Source organism: Carlito syrichta, unplaced genomic scaffold (genome assembly GCF_000164805.1).
Source record: "Carlito syrichta isolate Samal-C Ts95f unplaced genomic scaffold, Tarsius_syrichta-2.0.1 Scaffold302616, whole genome shotgun sequence".
Lineage (NCBI taxonomy): Eukaryota > Metazoa > Chordata > Mammalia > Primates > Tarsiidae > Carlito > Carlito syrichta.
In genome coordinates, this window is record NW_007246712.1 from 4046 (window position 1) to 19897 (window position 15852).

General features: G+C 44.5%; 1 protein-coding gene across 1 annotated transcript in view; it reads right to left on the reverse strand.

The window, feature by feature from the left end:
- Nucleotides 1-270: 270 nt before the first annotated feature.
- Nucleotides 271-15852, reverse strand: part of SND1 (staphylococcal nuclease and tudor domain containing 1) — a 365164-nt gene continuing 349582 nt past the window's right edge. The window contains exons 16-17 of the mRNA XM_021711814.1: nt 2964-3098; nt 271-521 (exon numbers count right to left, since the gene is read on the reverse strand). Of these exons, the coding sequence (XP_021567489.1) occupies nt 271-521; nt 2964-3098 (386 nt within the window). The remainder of the gene's footprint in view (nt 522-2963; nt 3099-15852) is intronic.

Below are 15852 nucleotides of genomic sequence, written 5' to 3' on the forward strand. Positions count from 1 at the left end.
AGGATCGCACAGAAGGGTCCAGGAAATACACTGAGATCATGAAATCTGTGTGCTGCTTCTTTCCTATGATAATGCAGATTTATAGTAACTGGGAGAAAGCAGGCAGGGGGTAAAGAAATCCTGGCCAAAAATAAGGTAATATGAACAAAAATTTAAAACTTAAAAATAAAGGGATGGTGCAGGGCCAAGGACAGTCACATCTTCCAAATACCTAGTTAGCTGAGCTAAATCGGATTATCAAGGAAACAGGCACAAGGTACAAAAAGCAGTTCAGCTGTGGCCAGCCCACAGCGGCTCAGTTCCAGAAGAGTTCCTGGAGTGCACCGTGGCACAGCAGAGGCTTCCGGAAGGTAAGTGCTGCATGAGGGGGAAGCCGTGGGCCCACACTTGGCATTCGGGCACCTCTTGGGACTTCCACTCAGGGCGGGAAGCGCCTCTGCATCCAGGACAACCAAGCCCCAGACTGTTCTCCGGTTCTAGATCCTTGTGGGGTGAGTGAAAAAAAACAGTCCTCAAGACAACTTAGGAGATAACAATGCAGGTACTAAACAGGCAAAAGCTAATGAATAAAACTGTAAAAAATAAAACCTTTCTTCCTTGCTACACTGTTCAGAAAACAGTTTTCCTACATTTCATGGAGGTAATCTCCAGGACTGGAGGATACGATAGCTTCCTTTTGTCAAAATCTTGACTGGTTCGTAGTTTAGGCCATACTCATTATTTCTTCTGGGTAAAGATTTTTCAAAACTGCCAGCCTAAGTAATCATTTAAGGAGCTAAGAAAATACAGAAAGGTTCCTTATCAAGAGGCCCCCATTGTAGGGATATGAAAGATTGGGCCATGATAATCAAGAAAGGTCAATTTTGGATTAGGATTTGCAAACTCAAGCCACATGCCAAGGGCATCAGAGAAAGTGGGAAAAAAATCTTTTTTTCAACAGTCAAATGTTATTCTTTTTAGTGGTCACCATTCTTTTTGACCTCTGTACTTCTCAATCCCACCAGTGGACCAGAAACATGATCAGGAAGAAAAGTGGCTGGGAAATCAAGAGTTGACAAAGAAAGATAAAGAAACTTCAGGAGCTGTGAAACAATGGGAAGATGAGTATGGTAAGAAATTTGACTGAGACAAGGAGTGACTAGAATGCCATCAACAAACGTCTCAGGCAATTCAGTGAAAGGAAGAATTTCCTCCCTCTAGCCAAAGAGCAACACACAAACAAAAACCTTCTGCTGCATCCTCTGTAATGTCTTTACATCATGAATTTGCATGGACTTGCTTTTTCCAACACAGTTACTCTGCAATTTATTATCCAAATTCCCACAAAGGCAGAGGGAAATTCTACAGTATTTGCCCCAATCACCTAGTCCCTTCTCAGCAGGGGGCTATCACTAATTGATAGAAAGTCAAACTACATTGTGTAGTTACAAACAGGAGTCGGGGGAAAGGCACCATCCATGTCACTATAAAGATTTCTACTCCATAAGCATCTTCACAAACTACCATCACAGAAGCAAAATAGAGGCCAAGTGAACCTGATGATCCAATGAGGCCTGAAGACCCCAACCACTGTACAGGCAGCCAACAAAAGCAGATGCAGTACCTGAATAGTTGCAATGGGTTATCTGGAAAATGGAATGGGGAATTCAGGATTTGCTTTGCGACACTACTTTCTTTCATAATATGAGAAAGCAAATGCTAGAGAAATCCCAAAGTGGTGGCAATCAACAGGAATGATACAGCCTAGTTAGAAGGCAAAGCAGCGGTTTTCTCAAGGCCAGGGTAGTCTAACACAGGCATATCGGCTGGCTTGTTCTCTTGTACTTCTGAGATGCTAAAGCTTATAAACAGGTATTGGTATCACTGGACATTCTGAAAAAGTCCACAGCTCTCTCAAAGATCTACAGAGAAGCTGGGCTCGGTGGCTTAGCCTGTAATCCCAGCTCTTTGGGAGGCTGAGGTGAGTGAATTGCCTGAGCCGGCAGGTTCGAGACCCACCTGGGCAACTTGGCGAGACCTCATCTCTACAATAAATCAAAACGAGCCAGGCGTGGTAGCGCGTGCTTTTAGTTCCAGCTACTTGGATGGCTGAGGCGGAAGGATCGCCGGAGCCCAACAGGTTGAGGCTGCGGTGGCTGGGAGCATGCCACTGCACTCCAGTCTGGGTGACAGAGTGAGACTCCAACTCAAAAAAAAAAAAAAAAAATCTACAGAGACTCATGGGAGAGAGATAACTTGCAGGAGCCTGTACACGTGTATCTCTGTGCATATTATGATACTGCATGAAAGCTGGAGGGAATCTATATATTTCCTTGTAAAAGAAATGGGGACAAAGGCAGATCCGAAATCCTGAGCCTGAGCCCACCATGCTCCACTACTGTTCCTTTCTTGGGCCCTCCAGCAGGATGAATGGTGGGCATCCTCTTGGAAAGAAGAGGAATCTGCTGATGAAGACGAGCAAAATTAACAGGTAAGGGCCCTACAGCAGCTGAGAGCCTAACTCCTGCCTGCAAGAGCCAGCCCAACAGGCAGAAACAGAAATACAATTAAATTAAGTCAGAAAACCCGCTACAGAAAATGCAATTACTCAAAGATACAAATAAATGTTCAAAGAAAATTGGCCCCTGACAGGGTTAGTCAAGCTTCTAAATCCCGCTGGAGGCAGGCAGCTCAGGCTAATTCACCAAGGAGGAGGAATGCAAAGCTGTAAACTCTCTGTATTAGGCTCCTGGCTGGGCTGGGCAGGCCTGGTATTCACTACACATCCAAGGCCACCAGTGGAGAGGAGCAATCTGGGGGCGGCTGGCCAATAATGCAGGGCTCAGGGAAATAAGATATGGGTAGACACAAGAATGGATCATGGATGCACAAGGCTGAGCAGTGGAAATAGCGACAAACTGATCTCTGACATGGCAGAGAAACGTCAGACCAAGGGAGCCTGAATTTTCAAGCCCTCCCCATACAAGAAGCAACAGGAAGATGTCCTACCTCTCGCTGCAGCACCAGTTCCTTGGTGAAGAGTGTGGCTTCCTCGCTGAAGGGCTCTCCTTCCTGCACCATGCCTGGGAGGTTTCGGGCTCCTCTGGGGCATTCGATGCCTGAGTCAGGAGAAAAGAAGAATTTGTGATGAAAAGGTGCCCACTAGGCCTGTTGTCCAGCAAGGATGGTCCCCTCGCACTTCCGACAGAGCAGGTGTTAGATCTAACTTCCATTCCATGAGACTAAGATAGAGGCAGTAGGAAAAGCTGAGTAGGGGTTATTTCTCCACCAGCTGGAAAAACCAACACTATCACAGCAGCACCAATGGAGAGGGACTCAGCCACAGCATCTGGGAATTATCAAAGGCACCTGGGGGAAAGGAGCTTTCCAAATGAGATGAGCAGAAATCCCCCTGCTCCCAAAATGAATTCTCCTCTTATATTCCTTGTTCCTTGTGGTTCCATAGTCTTACTTACGAAAACGGCAGATTCTCTTACCTGAGCCTTATTGGTAACCCAGCCATTCTCCTCCTGAGAGCCATTCCCACTGACTCCTAGATATTTTCTCCCTACTATCTGACTTACACATCGAACTTAAGAGTTAATGGAGAGTCATTTTCCTCTTAAAATAAGCTTCCCACCTCTGTCCTCTGGCTGCAGTTTGGACAATAGTGCCATCAGTTTTCATTCAGAATGAGACAGAAAGAAATCAGAATACTGGTGATATATTAGGTATCTAAAGCCAGAGAGACTTAGAGTCACATCCTAACTCTATCACTTACTAATTTTGTGATTTTGGTCAAATTAGTAACAAAGTCTTAGTTTCCCTATTTGTAAAAGAGATATTATAATATATCTACTTCTTAAGGTTGCTGTATGAACTAGGGAAGATTATGTATGTAAAATACTTAGAATGATGTTGCCACATGGAAAGGTTTAATATATTTTAGTTATTATTATCTTTATACTCATTATCACTCTTAGCAATTCCCATAGTCTTCTTTGACCACATGACTGGCCTGAAAAATCCCTGAGGAAAGAATCCTCTTCTGTGCTGGGTGTGATGGCTCACACCTGTAATCCCAGCACTTTGGGAGGTGGAGGTGAGAGGATTGCCTGAGCTCATGGGTTCAAGACCAGCCTGGGCAACATGGTGAGACCTCATCTCTACGATAAATAAAAATACTAGCTGAGCGTAGTGGCACGTGCCTGTATTTCCAGCTACTTGGAAGTCTGAGGCAGAAGGATTGCCCAAACCCACCAGGTTGAGACTGTGGTGGCCACGAGCATGCCACTGTACTCCAGCCTGGGTGACAGAGTGAGACTCTGACTCAAAAAAAAAAAATCCTATCCTTCATACTTCTTTGTATCCAACCACAGTATTCTGTACAAAATAAGTGCTCACTAACCAACTCTGTCTTTTGTTCTTTCTTTGATTCAATCATCCACTTTGTAAATACATTTATCACTCATAGTGGTCATCTGTGACAGACCATGATCTGTGTTACATTCTGATATCTGAGTAAGATTGACGAATATTTCAAAGAAATGCAGACTGCAGCTGTAAAATTATGAGGTAAAAGTTGAACTGGGCTAGAGACACAGGGAAAGAAAATGATGAAAATTCAGGGGAGGATGCGTTGAGTGTTCATGGCTCTGAATCACTGCTAGTCTCTCCTGCTGCAATAAGGCAGAACTGGGAAGTACTACCTCTTATTCACAGACAGCCTCAAGGGAAGGGACGGGAGATCTGGCACAGGGAGTCTAGAAGCAGGGTGCCCAGGGGGTGGCAAACACTTGTGGGAGAGCCTCTGGGAAAAAAGGCCCCACCGCTGCTGGGATAGAGGCACATCTCTTGATGTATGAATAAAGCTAGGTGCTGTTCATGCTTCTGGTCAGAGCAAGATGACAAAGCTCAGAAAAAAAGGACTAGCCTCTAACTTGGGCTTTCAAAAGATGAAGAACAGAGCTTTCTCTCTGAGACTCAAGCCTCACAAATGGAATGTACCATATCAAATAACATGTGAGGCCAGGAGAGAGACGCAGCAGGAGAGCAGCCTGAGCTGGCAGCAGTGGCCATTCTCCCACTCTTGCAAAGAGGGAACAGATGAAGGCCCTACCCAAGTGTCGCATGGCTGAGAAGATCACCAAGGTTGCCTCATCCCTGGCACTTGAGCCAGGCTGCAGGGGAGGAGTGGAACTTATTTTTTTGTGAAAGACAGCAATAAACTCATGAGCCAAAGAGCCTGAGATTAACCCTGCAGGGAGACATGAGGCTAGAGAAAAACGGAATGTGAAAGATAGTCCATGCTTTTTACAACATCAATAGCCAAAACACTTTTCATTTTATATCTGCAAACTAAGCAAGAACAGAATTGTCAGAGAGAAAAATAAACAATTCTATTGAACTATCCTGCCATATAACCAAAGAAAAAGCATTGTTGCAGACACAAGAACAGTGCCAAGACAAGTGTTCAGTTTGTTTCTGACCCTCAGCAGCCATTTGGGTGGGATGGAGCCAGGGTGCTGCTGCGTAGGGCCTTATGAACTGGGGACTAGAACTGGGGTACAGCTAGGGCAACACACTGGGTAGCAGGAACTAGGGAGAATTTCCACTACGAGGGCACAAAAGGTTTCTACGCCTCCCTGGCTGAGTACCCACTCTACTTTGTCACTCTCTCGGTGTTCTGGAATCTCTAGTGACTGGTCAGGCTACAGAGACCCCAGCAGTTCCCTCTGAATCCTAGAGACCACCAAGTGGTGCAATTGAGAAAACACAATGGCTCAACAGGCCCAGGGAGTTTAACAAATCAAGCAGAAATATATTCAAAGCATTTTTCCCGAGGGTCCTTTGGAAGTCAAATTACGAGCTCCCCCATTTCAACAGGAAGCTGAAGCCTGCTATTTCTGTGCTCTTTTAAAATGGAAGTAAATAGCCGGGCTCGGTGGCTCAGCCTGTAATCCCGCGCCTTTGGGAGGCTGAGGTGAGGTGGATTGCCTGAGCCGGCAGGTTCGAGACCCGCCTGGGCAGCGAGACCTCATCTCTACAATAAATCTAAAAATCAGCCGGGCGTGGTAGCGCATGCCTATAATTCCGGCTACTCAGAAGGCTGAGGCGGAAGGATCGCCGGAGCCCAGCAGGTCGAGGCTGCGGTGGCCGGGAGCGGCCACTGCACCCCAGTCTGGGCGACGGGGTGAGACTCCAACTAAAAAAAATAAAATAAAATAAAAAAAAAAAAGGAAATAAGTAGTTGGGCTCAGTGGCTCAGCCTGTAATCCCGCGCCTTGGAAGGCTGAGGTGAGTGGATTGCCTGAGCCCGCGGGTTCGAGACCCGCCTGGGCAGTGAGACCGCATCTCTACAATAAATCAAAAAATCAGCCGGGCGTGGTGGCGCACGCCTGTAATTCTGGCTACTTGGAAGGCTGAGGAGGAAGGATCACCGGAGCCCAGCAGGCAAGGCTGCGGTGGCCGGAAGCAGCCACTGCACTCCAGTCTGGGTGACAGAGTGAGACTCCAACTCAAAAAAAAAAATAAATAAATAAAATAAAATAAAATAAAATAAAATGGAAGTAAGTAAACATTCATTTACATCCATTCCTGTCAGGCAGGTGAGTAAGAGAAGACAAAGGAACTTTTCTTTGACCTGTCTCCTCTGAAGCAACACCTTTCCAAGGGGCAAGGGGGGCCCAGGCAGAAGCCAAAACAGGGACTCAGAAACAGGCGGTGGGTAGGGAGAGGTTCAAAGAACCTTTGATCAGAACAAGGTGCAAAGTCAGGGCCAGGAGAGCAGGAAGGCTTTTAGGATACCTGGATGTCTGCTGAGCCAAGCTACATCTGCAGATGAAGGATGCTGAAGATGAATGTTTTTCAGACTTCTTTTTTACTATAATCCACATATACATTTCCAAAAAACAACGGATGATCTTGACTATATGTGTTATATTGAGAGTCCCTCTTCTGTTCCATCTCAATAAAGAAAAAACTGCCAGGCTCGGTGGCTCAGCCTGTAATCCCAGAGCTTTGGGAGGCTGAGGTGAGTGGATTGCCTGAGCCCGCGGGTTCGAGACCCGCCTGGGTAACTTGGCGAGATCTCATCTCTACAATAAATCAAAAAATTAGCCAAGTGTGATAGCGCGCGCCTGTAGTTCCAGTTACCTGGAAGGCTGAGGCGGAAGGATCGCCGGAGCCCAGCAGGTCGAGGCTGCGGTGGCCAGAAGTGGCCACTGCACTCCAGTCTGGGCGACAGAGTGAGACTCCAACTCAAAAAAAAAAAAAAAAAAGAAAAAACCAATATGACTATGACACTGAATTGATTTAAGACTCTATTGGGCCAGCTTGAAAAACACAGTGTAGACTGCAATGTAAATACAGAAGGCTGGAAGGATGGGGCGGGTCCTGATGGCTACCTTGGAGAGTTCAAAAGCTGCCTCAGTGGAGGGTTTGCCAGTTTCCAGACTGGCTTTTGTGTCCTAAGGGGTCATGGAACAGGGTAAGAAATGAGCTGTCTGCTGACAAAGGCCGCAAAGTCCGTTGCTGTTGTTGCTGAAAGTCAGGTGAAGATACATGGTGGCAGCAAGAGGAGTTCTGCTGTGCCTTCCTTCCCCCACAGGCTCAGGGAGCAAGTCAGCCCAGGCCATGATGCACCTGCACTCCAACAACGCCTGTGGTGGAGTCCCTGCTGTGCTGCTTTCTTAACAAGAAAATGGACTTTAAAAGAAGAAAATGTTAAAGAAAGCAGATGAAGAGAAAGAAAGTTGGGTTCTCAGAAAGCAAATCCGAGGTGGCTGTTGCTGAGCTGGGCAGGCTGGCGGTAGCAATGGTGAGCTTCCAAACCAGGTAGGGCCTCGAACTGTAAATATGAAGTGAGGTATCACTGGAGCTGCAGAAGTTCTCCCCAGCCAGCGGAAGAAGGGTCCAGGACCTGGTTTCCTGCATATTATCACTAATAGCAGACTCTTCCGATAACACACCAGTGCTGTGCTGCCTGCCGATAAGGACACATTATCGCAGCTGTGCTTCAAACGCCACAGGTGCAAGTTAAGTGCCAAGCTTACTTCTGACACAGCATTCAAGAAACAAAATTATTTTGTTTTAATTAAAAAAGAAAAACACTACAGCGAAAAAATTCTCTCTTTTTTTTGAGTTGGAGTCTCACTCTGTCACCCAGACTGGAGTGTAGCGGCCTGCCGGACTCCGGCGATCCTTCCGCCTCAGCCTTCCAAGTAGCTGGAACTACAGGCGTGCGCTACCACGCCTGGCTAATTTTTTTATTTATTGTAGAGATGAGGTTGGGCCAAGTTGCCCAGATGGGTCTCGAACCCGCGGACTCAGGCAATCCACTCACCTCAGCCTCTCAAAGCGCGGAATTACAGGCTGAGCCACCGAGCCCGTCTAAAAACATTCCTAAACATTTTCCTTCCCTATTATGGGGTGTGCCAGGACAAAGAGCGATTCCCCATGGAGGCTTCTCAGCTGACTTCTACAAGGGCAGGTACAGGAGAGGTGGGCAAGACACACCCCTGCCCACCCACTCCATGTGGCTCTAGGACCTCTTCAAAACACCACAGGCCAACCTGCATATAGAAAAACTCGTTCTTCATACCTTTTCAAGACTCTACAGGATATGAATGGTTGACCAAGACTACTTAAAACAGTACAAAATACAAGAATTTTCCCTCTTTGTATAGTTTAGTAAGAGTAAGTTCACTACTAGCCATGAGCACATCATGGTTCTGGTTTCTCCTCTGCTGCTGATGAACTATTATACTTCTCCAGGTCTCATGGTCTCTGTCTATAAAATAAAAGATCTGCAAAGTCTTGTCCCGATATACAATCTTTTAATTTTGGTTATGCCTTTTTGAGATTCCTCACCCAAAGCTTGACAGCTTGACTCATGGAATATAGGGTGCCTCCTTTCAAATTTAAAATGCTGGGCTATAACAATCATTATTTTTATTTTTATTTTTTTTAGTATTTTTTCTTTGAGTTGGAGTCTCACTCCATCACCCAGACTGGAGTGCAGTGGCTGTTCCTGGCCACTGCAGCCTCGACCTGTGGACTCTGGCGATCGTTCCACCTCAGGCTTCCAAGTAGCTGGAACTACAGGCGTGCGCTACCACGCCTGGCTAATTTTTTGATTTGTTGTAGAGATGAGGTCTTGCCAAGTTGCCCAGGCGGGTCTCGAACCCACGGGCTTAGGCAATTCACTCACCTCAGCCTCCCAAAGTGCGGGATTACAGGCTGAGCCACCGAACCGGGCTTTTTAAAAAGTTTTCAAACAAAGTTTATTAGAGAAAGAAGAGAGAAAAGACAGGGTGCCATGCCAGAGCTGGCATGGGTGAAAGATACAGCCATAAAGCAATCATTCTATTTTTAAAAATTATACATTTAAGAGACACTGACTAACTAGGTCAATTACGCAAACACTTTGGTCAGTCAACTTTGGAACAAGAAGTATAAATTCCTGTTAATGACAAGCTAATGGCTATATTAAGAGATTCTATTGATGGCTGTGAGAGTTATGTATTGCTCTGAATATTTTACACTCTATGTTGAGTTTTATGATAATTATGCCTCAGGACTCAAAGTGTGTTCACTTTTTCCTTTATCAGGCAGTGGGAGCTAAGAAGAAGTGTGACCAGTCTTCGTTGGCAGAAATACATGACAGCTTTCAGAAGGCACTTAGTCTGGCAACAAGAGACCAGGCATTAGCTGAAGGAAGCAAAACTCTAGTGGAAACAAAAACCTACTTGAAGGGTTAGTCAATGGTGCTTGCAGAATGTCCACTGCGTGAGACAGCACAGAGGGAAGGGTGCAAGAGGCCTGTAGGCCTACCTTCTGCTCACTTGGGATACTTACAAATCCTGTAGTTCTCCAGACCTTAGTACCTCCATTTCTTTTTTTAAACTCGGCTTTTAATTTATTTTTATTTTTTGTAGAGACAGGGTCTCACTACATTCCCCAGGATGGTCTCGAACTCCTGGTCTCAAGTGATCCTCCTGCGTTGGCCTCCCAAAATGCTGGGATTATAGGTGTGATCCACTTAACTAATACTTGCCAGTGTTTACTCTGGGCCAGGCACTGTGTTAGAAGGTAAGGATTCAATGATGAAAAAATATTGTGCTTATGACTAATTACCACCTAGAAAAGGTTATTTTCCTTCACTATTGTGTAAGATATGTTATTGGTAACTAAATTTGCCATGTGACCTATAGGTTGCGTGATAGATAACTGGATTATGCTAGGTAGGTGTGTGTGTGTCTGAAAACTTGGCAGAATGTGGTAGACAAGTCAATCATGGAGCTCACCAAGACATATCCCTTGCTAAGGAGACAGCCTCAGGCAGCTGTGCCAGGACACTTGACCCCGGCCTTCGTTCTCGCCTCTCAACACAAGCTAGAATGGGAAGTCAGAGCAGAAGGTAGAACATGGTGGGAGGGGGCAGGGGGAGAAGGGAAGGAGAGGTGCCACTGCACAGGCTTCCAGGGCAGCACATCTGCAGTTAGGCCAGCAGCAGCTCTGTTCAGACAGAAATCGCAGATACCAGGCGAGCCCATAAGACTTTCTAGATTTCAACTTTCTGAATTTGAACTGGGCCCAGGTTACCCCAGGTCCAGGATCAGTGAGACAAGACCCTCCCTAGAATCCTGTCTGTGTTTCATGGATGTCTTCTGCTTTCTCTCCTTACGAACCTGTCTGTGAGAATCTTGTACTTTCAACCAAAATAAAAGCAAAACTAACACAGAAATTGCACCTTAGGGCAGGCACTGTGTCATATTCAGATTTTATTATTTCCAGCACCCAATACACTGTCTAGCACACAATGGCATTGAAGATCCTCAATAAATAGTAAATGAACATTAGTGACAAATAATTCTGGAAAAAGTAAATACTCTGAGAAGGAAATGATTAGTGAACTGTCCAGGTTGCAGACCTGAAGTGAGGCCTGGTCTGGGGCATCTGGAGAACAGTGGTGTTTTATGCAAACACCAGGAGGGAGGCCAACAGAATCCCTCACTACATATATCCCACTTTCCTATGGCTACACAACACCTCAAGGATAAAAAATTATCGCACAGCTATATGTCCCACTGGTCTTGAAACTGGTATATCTGGAGAATACAGCTGAAATATGGAGATGAAGCGGTCCACAATGACTAGTAATGTCAGAGAACTGAGCTAGAGTACAGCTGCAACGTTTGCCTCTGCTACAACAAAGGAGGAAAACAATCCTCACACATGATCTGTGTTCGGCTCCAGGAAGTGATGTGGCCACATGGAAATGTAGAAAACTAGAGCACACTAAAGGGTGCAGGAGCAAATGGCTCAGGGGTGTGGAGGCCCGTCTTGAAAGCGAGATAAAAGGTGCTGAATCCGTACAGCTGAGCAGACTAAGAGGGTGACACGATCACAATCTGCAAATATTTGAAAGGTGTAAACACGAGAAAGGAAGGAGACTGCTTAGCCTGGAATGGGGTATGATTATTAGGGGAAAGAAAATCTGGACGAAACGTCGGAAAAGCTGAGCATGGGGGTGATTCCTGCGATATAAATAAGTTTCCCTGTGGAAATGGAAACGCCATTTCCTGGTCCTAACACTGAGAGGTGGTCTCTAATTCACCCTCTGCTTACAGTGAACAGCTCAGATCAGTGAACTGTGATTTTGTTTTCCTTATTTAGGCAAAGACCTCTTTATCAATAGTCAAATATAAAATACCTCTGCTTTAAATCATGTTCCCTGAAATTTTAACACATTTTTTGTTGATCAAACCATGGAGACAAAAATGGAAGTTTTGGTGGGACTTTCAGAACAAAACCAGGCTTTATGTCTGCTAGCCACATGCCTGGCTAGCAGATACAGTCGGGCTGAGTGCAGACATGGGTACAGACAGCTGGGAAAGGACAAGAGGCTATACTCTCTCATCTCATTTTCATCATCCTCCCTGGCCTCCAAGGCCCTAGGCAGGACTGCTGTAAAGTTTTCCAGATGGGAAACTACAGACACCTCTCCTTTCTGTATACTGTACACAGTCCCTGAAAGAATTGTCAAGGTCAAGGCAAGGCACAGAAAGAACACCAAAATAAGCATCCTGTCACACTGACTGCACTCCCATGCCTTTGCCTGAGTTCCTGCTGCTACAGCTACTCAATTTACAATCCATGGGCTCTCAGCAGAGTTTGTTACCCCTAGATTCAATTAGTTCCATTTCTGTACTTATCCTCACTACCTTTCTCCCCACCAAAAAAACCCAACAAAAAACCCCACAAAATTTTAAAAAGCCCCACTATACACAGAGAGCAAGATACTTATACTCTGTATATAGGCCAAGAAAAGCAGCACTTTTAAGTCTGTCCAGGTTGATTTCAAAAATTCTTTGGCAGTAATATATAGATGACAATTCTCTCCCTAAGCATCAAGAATAAAATCAAGGCTGAGTGTGGTGGCTCATGCCTGTGATCCCAGCACTTTGGAAAACTTAGACAGGAAGATGACTTGAGACCAGGAGTTTGAGATTGGCCTAGGCAAAATAGCAAGACTTAGTCTTTACAAGAAAAAGATAAAAAAATTAGCCAGGCATGGGGGTATGTGCCTGTAGTTCCAGCTACTTGAGAGGTTGAGGTGGGAATATTGCTTGAACCCAAAGTCAAGACTGCAGTGAGCTATGATCATGCCACTGCACCCCAGCCTGGGTGAGAGAGATAGAACCTGTCTCTTTAAAAAAAAAAAAAAAAAAAAGGACAGAGTCAGGAACTCTTAACCATGAAAGGCAGAAGCAGACAGATCATCTGCCTAATTTTAAGGGCTGTGGTTATCGCTTAAATTATATACAAAACCCAGTCAGTTCACATCATTAGTTATTAGGACTGTGACATCTTGCACGCCAAAAACTTGCTCTTAGGTATTGGTTATAAGCTTTAAAGCAGAAATAATTTGGAGGTCTCAAGTTTCAAATGTTGTCAATGAATCAGTTCACAATTGAAGACTGTAAGCCATCTCACTCAGGAACTACAATTTCATGTTCCTAAAATGGCCCAAAGAAAAAGGCAAATGGTAGACCAGTTGGTTCCTAAGAGTTCCTTCTACATGGTAGGAGGCCTCAATTTGTATGAAAAGGTTTAGAAATAAAACATGGATTTCGCATTGTCTCAAATTCTTTATTCTCTCCCTTATTCTCTAAACCTCTACTTTGTTACCTCGGGGAGGTAGCATCTTGTGGGCCAATTTTGGAACATGTCACTGCTAAAGCTTTTCCAATGATCAGAATAAAGGGATAAAAGAAGAATGAAGGATCCTAATTAAAGGGATCAAACGCCTCTGGTAATTGTAGTCAGGGGAGTCAGAACTGGGCAGAAGCTGAGACTGGTGCTGTTTTTAGTTCACAGCTCCAATTTTTTAGGATAGACTTTTATAAGTTGTTCTGATTTTGTAATGTTTGATGCATTTGTTGAAAGACCAGGAACTGAAGTTAATTGGGAATAGGAACAATAAGACCAAGTCTGTACAATGCAACAGGAACTGCAGCTGCCTTTGAAGAAGAGACAGAAGACAAGGGCCAACTACAGACAGGAAGTACAGTGCATGGCTGTTGGACATGCCTTAAGTTTTTCTGATACAAGTCGTAATAGTTGCTGTTAGTCTGTTAATAGTAGATCCTCACCCTGTGGTTATTTGAGGAAAGGGATATGCCAGTTCTCTTTATATCCCCAGTATCTGGCAAAGGTAAATGCTCAATAATTGTTTGCTACATGAATGCCAGTAAGGAAAAAAACCTGTTACAACAACTACATGAGTTAACACTTTGAGAACCGATGAGGAATTCTAGTATGGCTGAATTCCAGAACCTTAAGGTGAGTGTGTGTTAAAAGCTCAATCACTGACTATGGTCAGTGGCAGAGACAAGGAAGGGATGACTCAGAAGTCTTATACTGGATTTCTTGCTCTTCATTTAACTGGGCAGTATGCAAAACCGGCTTCACCAAATCGGATTTATTGTTAGCTTTAGACACCATAGAATCACTCCCAAATAGGAGAAAAGCTTTTTCAGATGAAGCTAGTATAGAAGATAACAATCAGGTCAGCATGGGAAGAAGCTCTTATAATTCTCCCCACTGCAGAGCAAGATCTGAAAACAATGATTTTTAAAGGGAGAAAAAACTCTCACTGATTAACGAGGACTTTCCCTTCCTGTGGCATCCCAAGAACAGGCCGTAAACAACCCTGCCAGGCTGTCTCTGGGGGTGTGTTTGGGAAGGGGACTGGAGATGGCAGGCTGTCTGCTTCCCAATGCACATGTTCATTTTTGGGGTTTTCTATAAGCAGCAGCTGCAATAATGTCACTGTCAACAAGTAGCAGAATAACACAACTGGGCAGCGAAAGATCTATGCCCTCCAAGCATTTGTTGCCTTGGGTCTCGTCTCCATTATCCATATCAAAGCAATAATCTCATATATTCATTAACAAACTCACAAACAACAAAGCATTTGAGGTCAAACATAGAGCCATGCCTACCTTTCTTGTCTTTGAGTGACAAGAAAGCTCCAAAATGGTCCAAGCTTTTATGTAACACAGTGGCACTGTAGAGACAGCACCTAACAAGCACCAACAGTGAGCCTGAGCAAGGAGGGGGAGTTGGTTTCTATGAGAACCTCAACTTTTGCTTTTTCTTATTTTAAACACAGAACTTTATCTTTGAATCAAGTAAAACTTAGATTTTTTTTCACTTTTCATTTTTGGCACCAAAGCCTTCCTAATCTTGGACTTTTAAAACCATGTTAATAGATGAGAAGAAAAATTTGAATCTACTTTCCAGGCTGCTAGAGGTTAGCTACAAGGTGAGGAGAAAGCCACAGGAAATACCCACACGGATCTTGCAAGTGTAAGCTTCCAGAAGGTATTCTGGCACACACCTGGCAGCCAAATGTAAAAGCTACTTACTTGCATAAATTTAGAGTGACTTTTTCTAAACCAAGCTGTGTTGTTATTTGAACAAAATGGTTCTGAGCTGTGTGGAGTGTACTTCCAAACTATTGCCTTTTTGAGCTTTAATTCAAAGAAAATTGCTATGAACTCCTCCCTCCTGAGGTGAATAAATTCCAAAGGTCTAGATATTAGTATACTCAGCTAGTAGGACAGGGAAGAAAACCCAGCTAGTGTCAGGAATATTAAGACCCAAGAACCAAAGAGAATGAATAAAAAATTCAAGAGCTGAGAAACTCTATGTAAGTATGTAAGAGCCCTTAACCTCACTAACTTTACTTTAAAGGAAAAAAAGAAAAAAAAGCAATCAAAAAAGGAAAGGACTTCTGAAAAGCCAAGTCGCTCCCAGAGCACAGGCTGATCTACATACATTCAGTTCTGATGAGTGCTTGAATGTTAGTTAGGCTGTGGGTGAAGGAAAATTGGTTTTTTAAAAGCCATTTTTTTCTGGTTAACATACTCTAAATCAGGGGACAGTGGACAACTTCCTGAGGACTAAGTCTGCCCACTGCCTGTTTCTGTACAGCCCATGAGCTAAGAATGGCTTTTATGTTTCTGAATGTTTAAAACAAAAATCAAAAGAAGAATAATATTTGTGAAAATTGTATAAAGGCCGGGTTCAATGGGTCAGCCTATAATCCCAGCACTTTGGGAGGCCGAGGCAAGTGGATTGCCTGAGCCCGAAGGTTTGAGACCCACCTGGGCAACTTGGCCAGACTTCATCTCTACGATAAATAAAAAATTAGCCGTGCGTGGTACCACGTGCTTGTAGTTCTGGCTACTTGGAAGGCTGAGGCAGAAGGATCGCCAGAAGCCAGCAGGTCAAGGCTTTGGTGGCCGGGATCATGACACTGCCCTCTAGTCTGGGCGACAGAGTGAGACTCCAACTCAAAAA